The sequence below is a fragment of the Plasmopara halstedii genome, assembly GCF_900000015.1.
Source record: "Plasmopara halstedii genome assembly, contig: Scaffold_650, whole genome shotgun sequence".
In the NCBI taxonomy this organism is placed as follows: Eukaryota; Oomycota; class Peronosporomycetes; order Peronosporales; family Peronosporaceae; genus Plasmopara; species Plasmopara halstedii.
This window is the reverse complement of record NW_020187567.1, coordinates 2053660-2075626: the sequence shown is the minus strand read 5'-3', so window position 1 is coordinate 2075626 and position 21967 is coordinate 2053660. Positions and strand designations below refer to the sequence as shown.

At 44.8% G+C, this 21967-nt stretch overlaps 5 protein-coding genes across 5 annotated transcripts; 1 reads left to right on the top strand and 4 right to left on the bottom strand.

The window, feature by feature from the left end:
• Nucleotides 1-1939: 1939 nt before the first annotated feature.
• Nucleotides 1940-2211, bottom strand: PHALS_13054 (uncharacterized protein; the record flags this gene model as incomplete). Its single annotated transcript, XM_024728730.1, has 2 exons — nt 1940-2081; nt 2156-2211. 2 exons carry the CDS (start codon nt 2209-2211, stop codon nt 1940-1942), a joined length of 198 nt encoding a protein of 65 aa, XP_024579178.1.
• A 2314-nt stretch (nt 2212-4525) lies between these two features.
• Nucleotides 4526-7711, top strand: PHALS_13053 (Cytoplasmic dynein intermediate chain; the record flags this gene model as incomplete). The annotated part of the gene is made up of 1 exon (XM_024728729.1): nt 4526-7711. The coding sequence occupies one exon, from the start codon at nt 4526-4528 to the stop codon at nt 7709-7711; it is 3186 nt and encodes a 1061-aa protein (XP_024579177.1).
• A 79-nt stretch (nt 7712-7790) lies between these two features.
• Nucleotides 7791-8919, bottom strand: PHALS_13052 (agc pka protein kinase; the record flags this gene model as incomplete). Its single annotated transcript, XM_024728728.1, has 2 exons — nt 7791-8014; nt 8091-8919. 2 exons carry the CDS (start codon nt 8917-8919, stop codon nt 7791-7793), a joined length of 1053 nt encoding a protein of 350 aa, XP_024579176.1.
• Nucleotides 8920-10343: 1424 nt separating this feature from the next.
• Nucleotides 10344-12065, bottom strand: PHALS_13051 (uncharacterized protein; the record flags this gene model as incomplete). The annotated part of the gene is made up of 1 exon (XM_024728727.1): nt 10344-12065. One exon carries the CDS (start codon nt 12063-12065, stop codon nt 10344-10346), a length of 1722 nt encoding a protein of 573 aa, XP_024579175.1.
• A 7838-nt stretch (nt 12066-19903) lies between these two features.
• On the bottom strand, nt 19904-21067 carry PHALS_13050 (uncharacterized protein; the record flags this gene model as incomplete). Its single annotated transcript, XM_024728726.1, has 2 exons — nt 19904-20589; nt 21049-21067. The coding sequence occupies 2 exons, from the start codon at nt 21065-21067 to the stop codon at nt 19904-19906; spliced, it is 705 nt and encodes a 234-aa protein (XP_024579174.1).
• Between the last annotated feature and the right edge of the window lie 900 nt (nt 21068-21967).

Here is a 21967-nt window from a genome sequence, read left to right as displayed (position 1 = left end):
TGCACAAGACTTGCAGAAAGAATATGCAGATATGCGAGGTCGTCACGGCAAATTTTCTGTTATTGTTGAGGTTTATGTACTACTTAGTATATATTACTCAGCAATATCGTCCGATAGGTTTTTAGTTTTCAGAAGTACTCAGAAATTATCAGACAATGTAGTTACAAGCTTGGATAGCTCACACTATTACTGCGTCATCGGTCCATTTGTAGTAGTGGAATGCTTGCAATACAGCCTGAAAATCTGTCTAAGAACGGCCAAATTTCTACGTAAAGATCCTCAAGCCCTACGATCATGACGACGCAATTTCCCCTGGATGTGACACAGGGGCATGCGAATGTGGCTGTAGAGCCATGGCTTCGACACGATGGTCGAAGGTCGAACCCCCCTGGCATCACTGTCTCAGCATCGCTCTCAAACTGACGAGAATAATCGGATGCACCCAAAATAGAGCGAGATTGCTTGGCAGGAGGCCACACATCAGCAGCAGAAGCAGCCACAGCAGGAGGGGGAGCTTGCAGAGCCTGCTCCAATCGATGGATCCATTCTTGATTGCATCCCCAGGCGAGTTATCATGACGCCGTTTGAGATCGCAAACTTCTTAAACGACCTATCACTTATTCGTCACGCGTTGTTCTGTCAGCGATACCCGATCGGTCACCTCAATCAGCCGCTGGATAGCCAGCGAGAGGAGCTTCATTACCGTCATCGAACGCCATTTTAAGGCGAACAAAGCAGAGGGGGTACACTCTCCGGGCACCTTTTCCTCTTCTAGATCGACAAGGAAAGCGATACTTCCACGTCGAGAACATGATGGCGGAGAAGAACGACCGCGGTCGAAAGGAGCTTTTGGTGAGATGGCTGGGATTAGTAGCGAACGAGAGTACGTGGAAACGTCGTACTCGAATTCTTTGCGACTGTCCCAGTTATCGTTTGCGCGTTTGATGCGGGGCCCGAAGACGAACTCTGCTCAGGAAAGCTGTCACTACCTCTTCCCCCTCCGCCCCTCTCGTCGTGAATCCGACTGGTGACCAAACGTACTGCACGAGTATCATCGAACTCACAGTGAGCCCGATCCTACGCTGTCAAATGCGCAAATCAAAGATGCATACTGCGTACCTTCAGCACAACTACAGCGATACTCGCGCTCTGCAAACGGTGGATATCCAAGGATTTGGTTGCATGAATCTATGCTCAGAATCGAGTGTCAATCGTCTAAATAATTTTCAGATTGGACTGATGGACACATGGTACATTAGTGAGGCTTTGTGATTTATCCCCAGTACGAGTAATTGGGCTGAGGCGTGAAAACACGGGATTCGAGTGATCAGTCAAGCACCCATCTAGCTTAAGAGTTCGTCGAACTCTTGGGTAAAACCACCACGTCGGTCGTGGAAGTCATTATGACGACCAAGCTAATGATAGCGCAATGCGCTGGATGACGTGAAATTGAAACATTATTTAAGTTCATTGGTGACAAAGATATGATGTGGAGCAAGCGTATCGATTGCCACTTTGGGGGGAGTTGGCCAGAGCGTGAAGAAGAATCTAAAAACGAGTTGAAGAGAATTTGAAGAATTTGGGTAAACACACTTTGAGTAGGGGTAGTGTAATGGCCCACGTCCCAATTTAATTATGTATGGACCACATAACCTTGTGTTTTTCATTAACTATACGTTTGTATATCCCTTTTAGCTCTGTTGTTTCAGAAGTGGAAGCACTCATCAGGTTAAGGAGGTTTCAAGTCTATTGACTATAATAATATATATTACAGCACCATTCTTCCTCTTTACATACGTCAACGGCTCGCTGAAAGCGAGCAACACGCAGTGAGGAGTGTCATTGACCTGAGCTTTCCCCAATAAGTGTATGTACTCGGATGGGTGATACCTGTTACATAGAAACGAATTTGAGTTATAGCTGCGACAGTGCGCGATAGTCAGCAAATTCGTATCACCTTGTCGAGACAAACGACCCAGAGCTCGCGCTTTCCTAGCCACGATATGCCCATATTTAAGTCGCACTTTTCCGTCCCAAAGATCCATAAAACAACCTTTTCAATATGTGCGAACATGTTACTGCTGCCCACGACCCCAAAGTTCTACCGGGAGAGAAACATGTTTTTTTACTACCCCTGCAACAAGCTGGGAGGCACGTAGCTTGTGCCTTACGCGCCGCGGCCATAGCAAATGTGCTGCTGTACTCAGCCATACTTAGAGCTATTGGCTGCTATACCGACAGCAGCTTCATAGCAGCTACTGTCGATTAGATGAAGCGTCCGGGATTCTCCGTGGCGGATCGCAAGTGAGCTGTATCACCATCTTCTTCATCGAGGGCTGCACGTGGATAGCTAGGTACGAGCAAAGCTTATTGTAAGGCTGTACATCAAAACATTTCTGACGTGTTCGGATAGTGATTTTCAAGGAAATATACCGTCAACCTGCGCACATTTCACGCCTTATCTGCTTTAGCGCAAAATTGAAAAGGCATTTGGGTAGCTGCACGCAGCTCCTGACTTATCAGCAGTCAGATATGAAAGTCCAGGCGTCATCGCTTCCTGGTTTTACGCATACTTTTATTTAAGCTGAAACGGATAGCCGATTCAAATGCCTTTACTCACATCTGCCTCCGTGGTTGGATTAGTACGGTTCCCTTTCCACAGGTGCACCTTGAGTCTAAATGGCTTGTGCTGCAATCGTATAATGCAATCTGACCCTGAAAAAACTTCTGACGTGAGGATGAATCTCAATTTTATTTCGGTCATGAGCTTCCAAGGGATGTGCTGCTTTCTAAAGCCTCACCGCAAAGGCGCTTGAATTAACTCCTTAATGAGAGAAGTTTCGATGATGAATACGCATTGAGCCATTAGATTTACAAAATTTGTGTAGTTCCTTCACTTGCGTAGGTAGCAGTGACTTTTAGCGCTCCCAAGAGCAGCGAGTTGTTTACAGCATGTTGGTTGAGGAATCGTAGCGAATTAGACAAACTCCAAGTGAGCAGCTCTTAACGCCCCCTGGCCTTAGGCGAATTTGTACCTTGATTTAGGAAGATTGAAGTCAGATATAACTTTGGTAAGCTGTAAACTTTCCGCAGCCAAATCCAAAGACATTGCACTATCTGATGTTTGCAAATGGCTCAGCCGTCAATCTTTTATGGGAATTTTAGTACGTTTACGACCATCGTCGTTTGCTCGAGAGGTATTACTACGCATTCGACGCAGTGAACCATACACCAACGCGACCCTTAACATGAGCGTCCGATACATAATTTATAAACACCAATAGGCGAGCAGCTATTTTTGGGCTTGGATAGCAAACGTGCTACCAACTAAGGCAGAAGCTCATTGAACGTATCTTGCAGATCCAAAAGATAATAATAGTTCATGTTCTATACTCACAGATGATATGTCTTATCAACACTCAGTTGCCGGGTCGCCAACACGCGCAGCAGGGCTGCCGTGCACCTTGCGGATAGAAAGTTCTATCTTAAAGTTTCTACTTCAAAAATGCGCAGAAGACGGATACTAAGGATATCACTGGGACATAAACTGATCCCCTAAAATCCAGAAACCTTACACTTTCGAATAATATATCTGCACTCAAGGACTCGCTACTACATTAGTTTACTTCACAACGATTTTCTAAGCTTCTGAAAGGTAAAATATATTTTTTGCGCTATAATGCAACAAAGGACATACCCAGGTGCAGACATATATCGACCTTATGACAATAATTGCGATTCGACCATGACAGCTCGCTTTCTATCCGCCCGATCACTAACTGTAAGATGATAATTCATGCGGACAAACATTCCATGAGCATTTATCCGGTAGACATCTCCCCAGAACTCACGATTGCTTCGTTGTCGTCCCTTATAGTAACTGTGTAACGGGGTTACACGTACCCTGGTAACAGGGGTGTGTGTCACACGAGATGGGCATGGTGTGACTGCACCCAAACAAGAATACGGTAAGGAGCTATGTATTTAGATTTTACTATATATATCTAAATTCTAAACGGAAGAGAAATTAGCCTTTGGTAGAGGCAATAGCTATTCTTGGAGAAAGCGGATTGCGATCTGCTAACTCGTACTTGTTCTAAGTATAGAACGAAAGGTCGGTGACCTATATTACGCTTCCTCTAAGCGCAACGCTACGGCAGCCCCGCTGCAAAACTGATAGCAAAAAACAGACTCTATTTTGTGATTTCTTTTCTGTTGTCGCTGATATCGCTATTCCACCGTTGACATAATCCCTAGACACCATACATCATACTGTCAAAACCGCGAGAACTTTGCCAAGTTCATTTCAATACGCCCTGCATTCAAAATTGAAAGCCTGTATACAAAGCAATTAATCGGAAACTCCCTTTTTAAACTTGCTTTAACAAAATTCTCAATATCAGCTCGGTTTTTTATTCACGATTTGCCAACTTACAGCATATCGACTGCGACGGATCAACTGGGCGCGTCGCTTCACCATGTCCGATGTTTTCTTTTCTCTACAATCAATATTCTTGATTCAATCATGGCCTCGCCATCCAGTGCTCGAATTTTAATGGATAGTAATACCAAACGAATCCAGAGTAGTAAACGAGATGTTACTGGTCGATCTCGACTCCTTGATACCTCAATGTCTCAATCTAGTCGACATGTGAATGGGAGCGTTGCAAATGTGAACGGTGGACCATCCGGTAGTGGCTCAAAGCACTCGACTCGCGTGTATCTAAATGGATTAGACGTCACTCCCCAATCGTTGCTCGTGAGTTGTATCAAGTCTACAACGTCAGCCACGACAAAAAAAAGTGGCAAATTCGAACGACGCAATCGCTCAAAAGCTTCGCGAGCGATGGTTGGTGTATCACAAGCTGGAGCCAGCTTCTTGGTTAGCAATGTATCATCTTCATCGGCTGACCACGACTCTGATAGTGAAGGTTCGTCGTCTTTCGTGGGTACAAGTAAGTCTCAAATGGTCAACTCAAAAGATGTTGAAGCAAATATTCAGGATTCGATAAAATCAAATTCAAACATGACCTCCACTGTCAACCAAAATGAAGGAGAGGGGACAAAAGTGACAGTGATAGCTGATCAAAATGACCTCGACGATTCTATCAAAGAGGATACCGGAAAGGAACTAATTATGAATGAAGAAGCTGGGGTTGAAGCAATGCTATTCGGTAATCGGAAATCGATGCTGATTTCAGGTCGATCTCGATACCGAACGGTGACGGTTAAAATGAGTGAGACGGCAACAGACATGATTTTTGAGCGACGTAGTGTTTGTGTAGCAGTTGATGCACCTGAATACCACACAGTTGTAGCGAGAAACAAGCAGTATCAGGCGATATGTGCACAAAAGAAGGCAAGTGATAAGTATATTGAAGGTCGAACTCAGACGTTACAACTTGCTCAAAAGGCCAAAGAAGTCATGACTGCACCCCCCGCGACTCGCGATGCTGCGTGCGTTGCAACAGATTGGGATATTTACGATTGTGGAAAGCAAAAGCACGACACGAACGTTGAAGGGGATGACGATGGCGTCAAGGAAACTATCTCAATGCCTTCGACACATACGAAATCAAGTGCAAATCAGATCAAAGAACGGTTGGCAATTGGATTGGATTTAGGAAATGCAGGTGATCTTCAGCTGAAAGAACAAGTGGAAGAGATCGTTGGAGCTACTCTTGTCTCTCCTGGCTGCGTGCTGGATGTCGATGGTGATATTGTCGAGGATCTGCGCGCGCGAAGACACCGCGCGTCAAGACCACGTCGCAAGACGCGAGATAGACGTAAACATAACAGTCAGTACAGCCAAAGGTCTCGGCCGTTTGACAGTCAACGGTCGACAATCATCAGAATGTCTGGATCATCTAACGTGTCTGTTCTACGTGGCGATCAAAGTAGCGGCAGTTTATCCACGGATGCGTCACAAGACTTCATCGGTCGTATAGGAGCCGACGGCGCCAGTTCAGGTAGCATTGCGGCTAGCTCGCAAGCTGGTATGAGCGTGGCCAACGCATCGCGGGCTGATAATGGACGTGCTGGTAGAAGCGGTGACGAAAAGGTTGACAGCGTGTATGCTCGAGCCGACACGAATGTCGATCTTGGCGAGATTATCACCCGTCAACGGACGTCACATGTTTTGCAATCGTCTTCCCTTCTTCGTTTGGCGAGTATAGTGGAACGTGCGGTCCAACAAAATGTTTATCACGAACAGCAAGTCAAGTATCGTGACCTATCGATCCTCGAGACAGACGAAAGCGTAGTCGACACGAAGAGCAGTGATGAACTCGAAAAACTTTGGATATTCAGCTGTGCTCTCACACAGAATCGAACAGTATCATGTCTTACGTGGAACACGGCAAATGACGACTTACTTGCTGTGTCGTACGGTCCGAACCAATCGCAGTCAACTGCAATTCCAGCTGCCGGTTCCAAACCTGCTCCCGTCGTCCAACCAGGAACAGCCACAGCTGCAACGACTCAAAGCATCACCGGGACGGCATTGGAAAAGGAGGGACTGGTGCTGTTTTGGTCACTCACGAATCCGGAATATCCCGAACGAATATATCATTTTCCGGCAAGCGTGACATCGTTTGACTTTAGCTCTGCTCATCCGTACCTTCTAGCCATTGGCTTTGCCGACGGAATTGTTTCTATCTATGATACGCGAAAGAATAAGTCAGCGTCAAGTTCATTTCCACCAAATGGTTTAGCAACGGATACAAATCAATACCTTCCTGATCCTATTGCAACCAGTTCTGGTCAGACTGGTCGACATCTCGACACTGTTTGGCAAGTTAAATGGGTACAACATGGAGGAAGCGAGCACGTCGTGAGCGTCTCAGCTGACGGTCGCGTGGTGGAGTGGAGTCTTAAGAAAGGATTGAGCTCAAGTGACCTCATGACATTAAAATGTGTGCCAAATCCGCTACTGGGAAGTCTCGGAAGTGCTATTATTGGACGGTCAGAAGGTGTGCTCTCTCGACAAGCTAGTGGTCGGAGCTTAGCATTTGCAAATCAAGATGATCCGTCCGTTTACTACGTTGGGACAGAAGACGGACTTGTGCACAAGTGTTCCGTCTCTTACAATGAACAATATTTGCAAACATATATCGGACATACTGGTCCTGTATACCAATTGCTCGTCTCTCCTTTCTGTCCTGACGTCTTTCTTTCATGTTCTGGGGATTGGAAGCTCAAAATTTGGCATCAAAGTGAAGGAGAAGCAATGCTTACGTTGCACTCTGTAGATCTCACAAAGGCAGTGCTTGGTGCATCCTGGAGTTCAAATGACGCTGGTGTCTTTGCTGCCGTATCGGAAGACGGTCGGATTGAACTCTGGGACCTTTTGCAATCCACTTTGGACCCAATTGTGGGTCACTTTCCGAAAAAATACATGTCCGTCACTGTGAAATCGGAAACGGGTGGAAACGATTTGGCACAAGACGGTGCTTACGACGATGCTGATCAAATTGTGGATAAAGAAGAATATGTAACGACACTAGTGGAAGTGCCGTTGGAATGCACAACCGTGGCTTTTGCACCAAAAGCGCCAGTATTAATTGTCGGAGACTCGACTGGAGACGTGACCGTATATAGAGTCCCAGCAAAAGTCACTCATAGCGCTATAGGGACTCAGGAAATAGTGACACACAGGGAAGACCAGGCAGCTAAGTTACTGCGTGCTATCCGCTCCACCAAATACGAATAATGTACCTGAAACTGTATTGTGTTAGTCATTTTCGTGTCGTGAAAGGAAAAATCATCAACTTGTACTGCTCACATTAAAGTTAAAACTGATCAAAAACATTAAAGGCAGCCTGGTCTTCACCATACAAAACGACCGAATCATCCACGGGGGAGTCCGGATACTCGTCAAAGTGCGTATGATCACCAGGTCCTCTCACTGGAGGCAAATATGGCGGTGGTTCCACGCATGCAAGCACAGAATCCCAATCTACTTTAGCAAAATATTTATGTTTTTTTACGTCGTCTGATCCACCTCGTAAACATCCTACACATAATGACAAAAGATCACACGTGATAAGAAAAAAGAAAAAACGATAAGCCCGATATCAATTTTGACGTACCAAGTCGTTTTGTGCGGTCTTGCGAGAGAAGCTTTTTGATGAGATCCTTCGCTTTTGAGTCTATGTGCTTGGGAAAATCTACTTTGCCGTCCAGAATCTTTTGATAGATACCAAAGGGATTTTCATCGTAAAATGGTGGGTATCCCGCTAGCATCTCGTAAATCAATACTCCCAATGCCCACCAATCGACTGACTTGCCATGTCCTTTGCTCTGAATAATCTCAGGCGCAAGGTACTCGGGTGTACCACAGAGTGTCCAAGTTTTATCTTCGACAATCTTTGCAAAACCAAAATCCGTGATCTTGAGGTATCCTGCGGCTGTAATTAGCAGATTCTCTGGCTTTAAGTCTCTGTAGATAATGTGTTGAGCATGAAGATACGCTAAGGCTGTGACCAATTGTGATGCGTAATAGCACGCCACATGCTCTGGAAAGCGCCCCTGACGTCGCAAATACGAAAATAGTTCGCCACCTTGCACATACTCAAGCACAAGATAAAGCCTCCGTTCGTCTTGAAAATGGCCAAGATAATTCACCACAAATGGATGCTGAAGCTTACTCAAAATCTCCACTTCACACTTAATATGATGCAATTGCTGTAACCGCAAAATTTCACTCTTTTTCAGGATTTTAAGTGCATGGTAAGACCCGACGCCTTTCAATTGAACAAGCCGGACACGTCCAAAAGTACCTGTGCCTAATGTTGCCAATAGATCAAAGTCATTGAGTGTATACGTCTGTCGTAAACGCGGGATGTCGACAGGTACAGCGGGGGAGATAACGTTGACAGGTGCCCCCTTCTCATTGACTACAGTCTTTTTGCGGAACATTGCGACTGCTTTTGTCACGCGTGGAGACTTGTAGGCTGATACTCAAGCCAAATCAATTCGTTGTTGGTTTCTGAGCAGTTATGTGACTGTGATTATGGGACGATGGCTCGTGAGCAAGAGCGGAAGTGGCGTGAGCTTTAAAGCAGCTTTCTGAGCTCTCCGACGCTTCGGCCAGATCCTGACGCTAGCCGTGAAATCAGATGATATTTTAGCAAGTAAGAGGATAAGACGGAATTTTCAAGCTAGATGATTGGATGATATTTTAGCACTAAGCGGTGTGGCGAGAGTGTACCGTCTGAGAACAGGCCAAAAACGCCTTAGAAATACGGTGTTTATAGTTGATTTAATTGAGATCAAAAGTCGAGCATTATCACATTATTGTTCGTAGAGATTGAGAGAATAATGTTCTCACATGTCGGAAAGATTACTTTCAAAAGCAGTTGCAAAAAACATAACTACTACGAGAAATGCGATGCTGTCGAAGTTCGTCGCATTTGTTTAAATAGATGTCTGCGATTTGCATTCAGTGTGTGGTTGAAGAGACAGCGAAACTTTTGTGTCGATTATTGACAATGTAATCGCCCTGCACAATGGACTTTGACGAATGCTATGACGACGATATTATAGGATATCATGTCAAGTTTAGTTTATAAAATTACAGACTAATTTAATTAGTCTGTCTGCTTTGGAGAAAAATTTGAGACAGCTAAAGTGTGCGGTCTGTAAAGTTGAGTTGGCGGATAACCACCGTTCTTGAAAAGAAAGAGATTTCAATTTTTAAAGACAATTGAGATATCAAATACTCAGAGATATCTAGCACATCTCGCCATCTTAAATTTCTGTGATTTTGGTAATGTCATCGCACATGTATATCAAACTTTTGAGAAGGGAACTTTATCAGTTGCATTAAATTGGTCGAAATATCTTTTAGTGCTGTATGAATAATTCTTCTCACTGATTCTCATGTAAGAACAATCGTCTTTCACTACGAGACATAAGACAGCCTGTCGATAATTCAAAAATGATCCTGAAACAGCGAAGCAAACTGCGCGAAACTTCTTTTCTAATTCGAAGAATTGCATAGCTGTATTTTTCCTATGAGATCTAATAACTTCTCGCGAAAATTCAAAAGATGAGCATACAAAAAGGTTGAAGCGTCTGATTCGTCGCGAGTGGAGCTACGTGACCAGGTCAGATGCGACTTTATACGTTAAATGGTGAGTCTGATGCAGTAGGCAAGCAGTCACCGTTTTGTTGGCTGCTGACATGGCGCAAACATAGAACCAACGAGCACCAATTGAAATCAAAGTAATCGATTTTGCTCTATTCCACTTAACAGCTAGTCACTCACTTACATCAAAGAAACCACCAAAGGCATTCGCTGACTTCCAACACAGTACTCTAAACTACGCACTACTAATAACTCAAACCTCAGTGCTCTGGTCACTGCAATTCGAGTCTACTGGACCTGCGGCTATTCGAGGTGCCTCCGACAAACGTGTTAGCGAGCGACTTTGATCACTATTGCCTGTCTGGGAAAAATCAACAGACAGATTTGACGATGATCGGGCGAATCGGGATCTTCCAGACGCACCACTCCCTGAACTTCCAAAGTTTGACAAATTACTCGCTGACCATCCGCTAAATGTTGTATCACGTGTGTCACGTGTAGACGATTGGTGGTCAGATTCAGAAGCCAAGACCGAACTCCACGAGCTGCTTACTCGACTTCCACTTGTCATGGATGAACCTGATGAATAAAGCGCAGACACGCGGACATTTTCCGTGTTTGGTTTGGCATGAGTCTCCACCAATGGATCGCGATGACTATTTGTCATCGTGACATTCGGTAGAGATCCCAACTCATCTGCAATTTCCCCGCTTAAATCAGCCGAGCCGTGATGAGGTGACGAACCTGTGACTATGAGTGCTGTGCCGTTGCGGCCACCTTCCAGAATTGAGTCATCGTGCATAAATGTTGGAGATGGTCTCGCTATTGAGCGTAGGTCCATATTGTAGCCGTATGGAAGCGGGCTTTCGTCAACCACCTTGTATTTTTTTCGGCTCATTACGACAAACAGCACGATAAGACCGATAATTGCTGCAATTACTCCGATGATCGCGACGACGGACCCAGTATCTAAACTGTTGTATGTGGCAGAGCTTGTATACACATCGGATACACCGCCAGGCTTCAAGAAATCATCTAATCCACTTTTGCCATCTTTGCTGTTTGTGCTTGTGTCTGTATCACAACACCCAGGACTTTCTCCGGTACTGTTATGAGTCTCCTCTATCTTTGTATTCTTTTTCTCCCTCTCATTGCCTTTATTGAAGTTGACACCCACGCCTTTCGTAGCATCATATCCATCCACCAATTCATCACTTTTCGAAGCTTGTGAATCTGAACTTTCATCATTCGCTCCATTCCCTGCCAAAGGTGCGATCGCTACTGTGTTATCTCTGCTATTTGATCCGGAAGACTCTATCCACGGAGCAGCAGATGAAGCTGGTATACTGGACGGGGTATTAGTGGCTAATCCTGCTGCTGCATCTGTGGGTATTGATTCTAATGTATCTGGCGAATCGGTCTCACCACTCACCACAACTGGAGGAGTACCTTGGGAAATTGGTGTTAAAGGATTTGCTATAGCTCCTGCCTCAGTCGATGCAGCATTAGAAGGCACTGCCGAAACAGGAGCAGTTGCAGAATTAGAAGTGACGACAAATTCTGGAGTCGTCGCTTCTCCCGACACCTCAGCGGGATCTCCAGCCAAAGCATCGGGTGGTAATGATATTTGCGCTGGTAAAAACGTTGCTGTTGGTGTAGCACTCGTAACTGGAGCCGTTGACAATTGGTCATTTTTCCCTACAGTCTCTGGGACTGTCGCAGACACCGTCGTTTGTAAGCTGGACGTCGATAAAGAAGAGTTTGTTGCTCCACCTTTCGTATACGAGATATCTCCGGATACTGGTAGAGCTACGGGTGCAACCTCATTTGTCTCCTTTGTTGCTAAATCTTCCGCTGTAATATGTGCCTCTTCGAATGTGATTAAGCGACGGTTGCTCAGCGCTACGCAATGCGTCGCAGCGACCGTCAGTACGCCAAACGCTAGCAGTGCATTTTGTCTTCTCCTGCGTATCATAGCTGCCCCGCGCCAGCTCCACCACCGCGTGGACTTTGGTGGGAGATGGTGCGGCGTGAGGATATACCCGTTGTCCGTATCGCCTTTGGTGTAGTACTTGTGTCTTATGGTGCATGACCGACATGGGTGCGTTAAAACTGTGCCTTTGCGCTGACTTCTCATAAAATTATAGCGGAATATTATTTATGTGATATGTTGCAATATGCTGTATAGATATGAACCGATTAAACAGGTAATTAAAATATATGACAACCAATCTCTGAGACGGGTGCTGTAAAAACGACCCCGAGATACGGCTGCGAGATACAGCAGCTACAATCACGCGGTCACTTTAGCTAATGCATAGTCATTCACATAAATCAAGAGTCTTAAGACACATGTTTTCTCAAACAACAAAGCGCTCATATGATAACCTTTCTTTGCTGAATACAGTGCGTCTCTGCACTCTGTTTAATTTCAAAAAGTCTTAAGGAAAATTGTAGAGAAAAAAACCAAATTACGACACTAATCGATAATTGCTACTAAATATGTGGAAATATAACTGTTTTAAATTGTTTGATTGTGTAAAATACTTTCATTAACTTTAAATAATTGGTTTCGCAAATGAAAAAGTAATTGGGTAAATGGTGTCATTTTCAGCCAGTCATACCAGCTCGATTGGCTTTTGGCCTTCACATCTTAATCAATACAATCGCTGTAGCCGCCAGACACTTCAAATCCACCAAGCTTGGTTTGCGTGCCGTCCAGGTTGAGATGTTCATTCAGCACTGCCAAGGTAACAGCGTATAATTTTTATTTTTATTTTTTGGACACCAGCTGCATAATGGTAGCCTGGTTGCGACTGTCTGTCGACTCGTACATTTTATTGACATACAAGAGTTAATCAAGACTCTTATGACCATACTCGCGACAAGGCCTTCGCTGATCTTTACTCCCTGTAATGCACACAAGTTGCACATCCCTTCCATTATCATCTTCATAAGCTTTCACCATTCATTACTTGAACTAGCTCCCGCAGACCGCGTACTTTGCGACCAAGATGCGGGATTTAAGTGGATTCAGCTTCTTGATGGAGTAACCCATCATAGTTTGTCATGTCAAGGGATCAGAGCTACTTCGAGGCACGATCCCCACGACAGAACCCTACGAAGATAAGGGAATGAGTCAAGAGAAAATGCTCCTTGCCTTGATGTCACTAATGATGGCTTGTCCTTGTCATGGCATAACGGTACAGCTATGCAAACAACACTTAGTCAAGTGAAAATATCGAACCTTTACAGGTTGGTGATAATTGAGTGAATACACTTGTGGGTGGATGGCTAGGATGGTGAATGAAGATATTAGCTCCCCGTTTCTACCTGTTGAAAGATCTTGCCGATCTTAAAAATCAAACATAATGATGGATGGAACAAATTATACAACGGTGAGATTGCCAAGTTGGCTCTGATAAAATGATCTAAGCTTAACATTCGCCATTGACGAGTCTTCCGAAGTAGAATTTGATCAGCACTGTGTGCCAGGAGCGGATCAGCTTTCCTTAGAGTTTCATTTATAACCTTTTTGCTCATGGTTTGCATCCACGACGTGGTAAGGAATATTTTTTCTAAACTGGTGTTGTTCCTGCATCGTTTTCGTGTGATGAGATCAGTCTGGTCTCTGGAATCAAATACTGCGTGACTCGCCAATCCCCGTTACGAAGGAGCAGTGTGACATTATTGACCTTTAATTTCGTGCAATAATAATCGAGCTCGTTCACGGAAATATATTACTCAACGTCATCTTTTCGTGACAGAGGTGCAGCGGTATGTGATGAACCATGTAGATTTCCAACGAGCCTTTTGCAGTCACTATCCCGACGCTAACGCTGTCGTGACTGCATTGGCAATATCCTAAACAATCATTGCACTAGACATCATGATCATGTGTGGTCTAGCTCCGTGATCAGTCAACGTTTACTTCTTTTACCATCTTAGTCCGAGAAACCCTTTGACAGGAGTGAGACCTCCGTGCGGAATGTTCTGGTGAGTCATATCCACCAGTAAAAAATCAACTGTCAGGTAATGTAATATTTATTTGGGCCTTATTGGGCATATGTAAAAGTCCAACCTGACGATATATTCTCTCATAGTCCGTAGAGCATTTTGGATGTAAATATCCGCTTTGGTATATGCATTTTGGTGGCTCTTGTGTGTTCATGCCGTCGACTTCCCTTCAAATGAATATAAATGAAACTGAAAAAATACTATGTCTCTATCTCTCAATGTTTATTGCTGTCCGTAACGACTGCCGCATCCATGAAAATGATGGACTTATCCTCTCTAAGAAAGGTACGGAATGGTGTTGTGACAGACTCAAAGACAGCCTCCTTGATGCACCAATACTGGCGTTGCCAGCCCCCGATCGTCCTTTTAGTACGCTTCGGGCTTTGCCATCGGCTTTGCACTGCTACAAGCAGACGCCGAGCGGTGAGATCGGATGATCACGTTCAAATCTTGACAGTTAAAGGCTGCAAAGAAGAACAACCCAGTCACGACAAGGAATATCTTGCAATGAAGTATGCACCTGTCAAGTTCGGTGTGCACCTTTTACGCACTGCGACTCAGTCGCCTCGCCTCTTACAGAGGAAGTTTAGATGGCTCTCATTCCTTGCAGGATATAACTTAAAGGTGAAGTATAAGCCAGGAAAGCAGAATGCGTTGGCTGATGCGTTGTTACGCAGACCGGAATATGAGCTTATTGATATCACGACGGTGACATCGTCAGTGACAAATTTGATCCGAGCCACATACGCGGGTGATGGTATGTGTGTAGCGCTGCCACACGCTCTCAGAAGCAAGGCGTTTGGGTCACACCGATATTTGTTAAATAACGGGCTGCTGTATTATAGCACCGATTTGACGGACACGTCACAAAATGTGGTTACTCACGATGAAGATTTGAAATACCGTATTCTCCATGAGGCGCACGACACCACTTAGAGGTCATCTCGGTCGTAAGAATACGTACAGCTCTGTGAGTTGCCAAAACTGGTGGCCCAAACTGTACAAATGGACGAGCACATATATGCGCACGTGTGAGACGTATCAGAGGGTTGTACATTTCAGAATACGGCAGCGCCGCTGGCCAGTTTATCGGTACCCTCTAGGCATGAATACGGACTTCGTGTTTGGCCTGCCGAAGGACTCAGCGGGCAACACGGGTGTTGTGGTCTTTGTGGATCGTTTGAGCATGATGGAACATCTTGCGGTAGCGCTGAACACCATCGACGGTGTGGGTACAGCGACGCTAGTGTCTTTCGACAACATGAACTTCCGGAGTCAATTGTCTCTGATAGAGACCCGCGCTTCACTGGAAAGTTTTGGTCTACAATCTTCATGGTGCTGGGAACCAAGTTGACAATGTCAACAGCGGACCATCCGCGGACCAATGGTCAGACTTAGCGCGTAAATCGCATCGGTGAAGACTTTCCTTGCAGCGTCTGCGCTGAGACGCCGAAGCGCTAGAGCGCCATGTTGCCCCTCGTAGAGCTTGCTCTGATTAATGCAGTGCATTCACTACCAGCTTCACACCATCACACCATTCTACGCAAACGGTCCAATCCTCGTGTCCCGCTGACGCCGCAATCCCATGACTCTGGGCTTGGTGGTGGGAGTAGCCGAATGGCTAGCAGATGCCAGCCCCCTCACTGTCCGTAAAGTTGTCGATGACGTACTGTCTTCCCGACAGAGTGTCCTACGACACGTTCGCGATGCGATGGCTGGAAGCGAAGACATGCAGAAAGAATATAAAGATGGAAGAAGCAGACTAAATGTGGAAAACCTTGAAGTCGGAGACCTAGTTCTATTAAACGCTAATCCTTTCTTGGCATACAGTCTCTGCTGTCTTTAAGGCAAAGTAAACCTTTCTTGGCATACAGTCTCTGCTGTCTTTAAGGCAAAGTTCCGTCCACGGTTAATTAAGCCTTTTAAGGTCGTGGCTAAGCCAGGCCTCGCGTATACGTGGAGCCTTCTGAGAGAAATGCGGACCCACCCCGGTGTTTATGTGGTCTTGCTTAAGTCGTACCAGGATCCGGCGCAAGTGAACGCGAAAGCGTTGGAGCCGGGGCGGCGCTCAAAGGCGTTCGGCCACCCAGAAGCTGAACCAGCAACTTGTTCTGAGAATGAAGTGCAACAATTTCCGTTTTCAACGGCACAAGGCGCTCCACCGTCGCACGAATTGACGCATATGTCTGCACGACGGCTACGAGCCGCTCCGACAGAGCGCGATAGTCCTCAATGTGTGGCAGTCGATGAACAAAGTGCTCTCGAGGTCTTCCGCATATCGGTAAGCTATCTCGGAAAGATGTTTGGTTGATTGCCGACGACGACATACATTATTCTTTACCGCTCGAAGAGCATAGCGAAGCACCGGGCGGCGATCGACCAAGTCGTCATCGCGCCCCGCCGACTCTTCCTGATGAGAATGGTGGTGTCCACTATCACGTGGAACGCCTTGTGGGTCGACGTCGTCGACAGGGTCTAATCCAATATGTTGTGAAGTGACGGGGATACCTAAACTCCGAGAGCTCGTGGGAGTTTAATGTGCCACTTTGGCAAGACTGCCCAGACGTCGTAGACGCTTATGATCAGAAGGATCATGACGCTTTGGTCGTTGTGTGTCCCGCGCTTCTTGGTGGTAGCCCGGGAAGCCGGATGGTCATGAGCTAAGCCTAAGCTATGGCTCTGAGCTGCTGTGGTTGTAGACTCTCCCGTGTGATAAACCACAGAGCTCGCGGGAGCGTGATGGATTGCTCCATATGTCGCAGGACGACAATACGCAGAGTTCGCGTTGCGCCTTGAGTTTGGCAAATCTAAAATGGATCTCAACGCGGATGTCCAATCCTTGTGGCTTCGCTGTAAAGTAGACAGCAAGGAAAGTTTCCGGTACCGCTGCACTCATCGCTCAAAGATCTCCTTATCACCTGCAGCGGTTTCGCCACGGGCGATCACCACAGGTATAATTTGCACACAGGAGCACCTCCCTTTTATGCTCGAAGTCGAGCGCGTTACCGATCCATTGGAATTTCTTGTGGTACAAAAAAGCAAGCTCGGAGAGCTTTTCGCTAATCATGCTTATCTTGTGTAGTGACCGGGGGCTCGACTACCTATTCGCCTAACAATCGAGTTATCGCGTCTTTTGCATCAGTAGTGGGATCCGCCGAGCGGAAGCAGGACCAAGTGTCGATATGAGCGCATGAGAGCCGCCCTGTGAGCAGCCTTCAATAGCTACTCTTGTGCCTCGTCGAGGGGATTGGTAACAATACCATTACCCCCCAGAAGTCAAGAGGTCGGGTGAACGAACACGGTTTCCGCAAGGTTTGAGCTTGGCCCACGTCGCGCCGTTGGCTCACCTCATTCTCCTCGACAAGAAAACCTGTCGCCCGGGGCGGGCGTGATTTGTTGCACTCGGTTGCCGAGGGCTTGAGATGTGCTTCCCGTGAATCTGCGAACGTACTGTCCGGAGATGCAGCCGGGCAGGAAGAAGAGGAGCTTTGCCCGCGGGCGCCATCGAAAACAGTTTGGCTGGGTGTTTTGCGTGTCGTAGACAAAGAATATTTAACGATGTTTTCAAGAGGTAGCGCTGACTCAGACACGCAAGCCTCGTATGAGGTGACAGTTGAATGTGAATTGCGGATAGTCACAATTTTGATAGGGAGAGTGTATCGGGGTTACGCGTACCCTTGTATAAAAGGGCGGGTTACAAAAGATTGTGACAGTACATAGGTGTGGCTTACACAAGCTGGTGTAATCACACAATGGTGTGGCTGCACCGTAACAGGACATTAATTAGGGTTAACTATATTAATGAGGCACTATTATACTAATAAGGAAAACCCAGGTTTGAGATGCTGGCGGCTCTGTCACAACTAAAGCAATCAAATACAGTTTCAATTTTGAACGGGAGAGCGTTTTTACCTTGTTTAAGGTTTTTGAGTACTTTGGAGGCAGCGCGGATTGCGATCCGCTAAACTCGTACTGGCTCTCGTAAAGAAGGTAAGGTCGGTGACCTTAGCATGGCTTCCTCTAAGCACAGAGCTATAGCAGCCCCGCTGCATAAAATGGATATGGTGTAATTATGATGGTGCAGATTAAGCACAAAAAGCGTAGTGTTGATATATCGCTCAAAAAAGGCCATCAAAATATTCAGTAAACATTTACGCTGACATCGTCAAGTTTGAGTTCATCCGAGGGTGTGATTATCCAGTCATCTAAGTCGATTTTTGGGTTATGCGCTATGATCGATACGCGATAAGACGGCGAGTAAGGCTCAAGCTTGTCCTCAATCTCGATGTTTTGCCTTCATTCGCCGCAAAATTTGCTTTGCTGTCATCTTTTTGTCGATTATGATTCCAAGAAAACATTTTAACTTGTCAATACGTGCTTAACAAGGACTAACAAGACTCAAGTGTTTTCACTATTAAGTACATCAACAAACTGGCAGCATGTCAGGAACTTTACTGAATATGTGTTAACAGACTTTTAATGGCAAACATAATATTATTTAGTAAACAATTCTTTTCATACTGGACGAGCTTATGTCAGTAGGAAAATTGGTCGTGCGTCCATCGCAAAGAACTCGGTATAAGCTCTGCATAGCTCACTTTGCTTGGTAAACTAATTATCCTACGACTCATTTTTTTCCGTCAAACCGCTTACTCTCCATAGTAAAATTAGTTTATGCATGTTAAAAGCTTTAAATTAACTGCATCATTTAAAAATATATTTGCGATAATGATTAGAAACTCAAACTGAGTACGTCTTGAAGAGGTTGCTGCAGTCGAAATCACAAATCCTGAAGTTATTGCATTATCATATTACTGCTCCCAAATCAAGGGCAGGTCGTTTATCTTAGCTTATAAAAATAGGATATTTACTAGGCTCATAGCTGATGAGTGTGGCCGTCTGTCCTTACCATTATTAATGTAGATTCAAAACATCTCGTCAAAACACGCCAATCACTGAAGAAATTTTATCGCTTGTCGATTGCTTTGTGATTCATGCAAGGAGGAGCAGCACGCGCTTTTAGCTCAAAAGCCTTGTAAAAAGGCAATGCATCAGTTTCATTGCTATTATTTACGCAATTAAAAAAATTATATTTGTAAGCGATTTGACAAGCTGTCACACATCTTGATCGTAGACCATTTGCAAAAATAAAATAGTTTTGTCACGTGCTGAACGCGTTAAAGTATATCTTTTCAATATTACCGGATATGACAGCCACCGATATAACTTGCTAAAAGACTGGTTGGCAAAATAAACTTGTCACGCATCTAGTGCTCCTGATTAGGGATCAGGCAACACCAATTTTAATGTAGTTTAGTGATGGAGCTCGAAGCGAAGTTGCTGGAAGAGCCGCGAAAGCACTCAAAACCACTTAAGCATATTGCGAGGAGATTGGCCGATCCAATTCAAAAAAGGAATAACGTGAAAAATCTGCCAACGCAGGCGTATGTTTACTACCAGTGATTTTTCTTAGGCTAAACGGACTCACACTGCACCCGCTTTGACAATCGTACGAATTTCTACCATCCTTGACCTGCACTTTTTAAAACTTCACGTTTCATCAAAGGTAATGTTTTATCGTTATGACGATGTTGAGCACGATATTTTTTGAATCGACTCCAAACCCACACCGGTAGTGTAACAAAGCATCAGGCGAAGCATCAGGCGATTATCAAAGTAACACGTTTAATAAATGAGATTGAGTCAGAAAATATTTTCAACGTTTACATCTGACTATCCAGGGGTTTCATAGAAGCGACAACAAATGAGCGCAGAACTGAGCCCTTTTGCCCGATTTTACGATCTTCCGAATAGATTTACGACGATAGCTAATAGAAGGTAACACGCTTCCACCCACGACATTTTGCTTTGAAATAGTAATTTAATTTTATTCCCTCGTTCCCTTCTGCTGGTAGCTGAGCCGGCGTTTGTACGAACTAATGAGTTGTTACCTTTACTCATTGCCTTTACATAAAGACAAGCAGTCAGCGTTGTTCGATGCCAAATCGCTTGTGCAAATTCCCAATTAAGTCCACTAGCACTCGACAACAAATCGAAGGGCATCTCATGCGTGGCAAAGAGTAGATAACAACTTACTTCGAGCTTTCGTGTTTTCCAAATACTTTTCCAACCGCGCGAGATACCAATATAATAGAAACGAAAGACAAAGATGAAAGCCAGATTGATATTTTCCGCAACGTTCGAGATTGCTTGCCCTGTCTTTTCTGAAAGGAAGTCGACGCCGAAAACAACAAGACAAGAAAGTAGTATAGAGATCAAATCTGTAAAGATCAGGACTTCAGCTGCGTAAGTGAGGCATATGACAGAGCGCACTTTAAACCTTTTGTTCAAGTCGTACCCAATGATGGTGATTTGTAGTAAAAACGTCAAGACACAACATGCTTCAGAGATGTCATTGGTTGTTTCCACAAAACCTTGCTCAGATCTTGCGAACGGAATAGTCACAATGGTACCTATTGCTCCTACAGACAGCAGTAAAATGACTCGTCTCTCTCGTCGCCGTTTTCAGTAAAACATTGTGAGATAAAGCAGTAACGTGTAGTTGAGAAGCAGCACTACGGGCAAAAACGCCTCTTTCGCTAGTTGGTCGATTTGGGTCTGCGTCACAGACTTCCACATCCTCACTCAGTTTTCGTCACAGAAACGCGCCCGAAGGTGGCCTACTACTCAATGCCCAGCCGTTTTGATCAACGTCTAAAATTGGACCTTGTTTAATATTAATGAATTAATTCACTCGCTGTGTATCCAACGTTCGAGATTCACAGAATAGCAAGCCTGTCATCAATTGCAATTGCTCGCTACAAGCGGATCTTCTATAGTTATACTCGCAAGCTTCTAGTAATTGGGGCTGAATATAAGTTTGTTGTTTTTGTGATATGATAATCGTGCCTAAACGACATGCAGTAAGCTATCAACCGCACCTTCGCGTCCAAAGATCATCTTGGTGATATTTTTTCAGACAAATTGATCCAAATCCCCTTAATTTTCAGACGCCCTATACGCAGCCGCTTATTTCCAATTTTGACTGCAGCCATTTGATAATTCACCCAACAAAATTCTGTCAGGTCGAATAGGTTTCACGTGCCACGCCCCACGATCAAAATATTTCTAATGCCCCGACAGACATTTTTGAAGCTCTTATTATCTCTCCATTTCTCCATTTCTCAATTGCAGCTATACGCATGCTACAAATCTACGACGACTGCATCGATTTTTACTTTGATCGATCTGATTTCGACAATCTGGAGTAGAACACAAGCTCTGCTTACGGCGCATCCAGCTGTGAGAACCCATTAGACCTGAGTTATGGAAACACTTCAGGCAGTATAAATACGACTGGTTCTCTCAAGCCTGTAAAAAGAGGTAGCTAAGGTTTATCGATGTACTCCGGAATTATTCATGGATGAGTGATCAGGTGATGCTATGGTATCATAATCATCCAAGAACTATATTTGCTACCTACCTGATAAGACATACAAATAAAAAAATTCAGTCAAGAGCGCACAATAAGGCTGTGGACAAAACGGATACGTTTTTAATCTTGACGGGTTTGATCGTGATCGTATCACACTCTACGGTTCTAATGACAGTTATAGACTATCAGAACAGGAATCTAATTCCATAAATACTTATTCTCAAATATTAACCGCAATTTCAAATTTATATGATAAACGACAGGTCCTTTGGAATTAGCAAAACTCACCTTTTTTGTTTTGAATATGAAACTCTATTATATTCCCAATACTGGATCCATTGGAGCATTAGTGCTCTATAATAAAGATCGCGAGTTAGACCCAATATAATGTGTTAAAAAGTGAAAGAATAGTTTGCTTCGTAGAT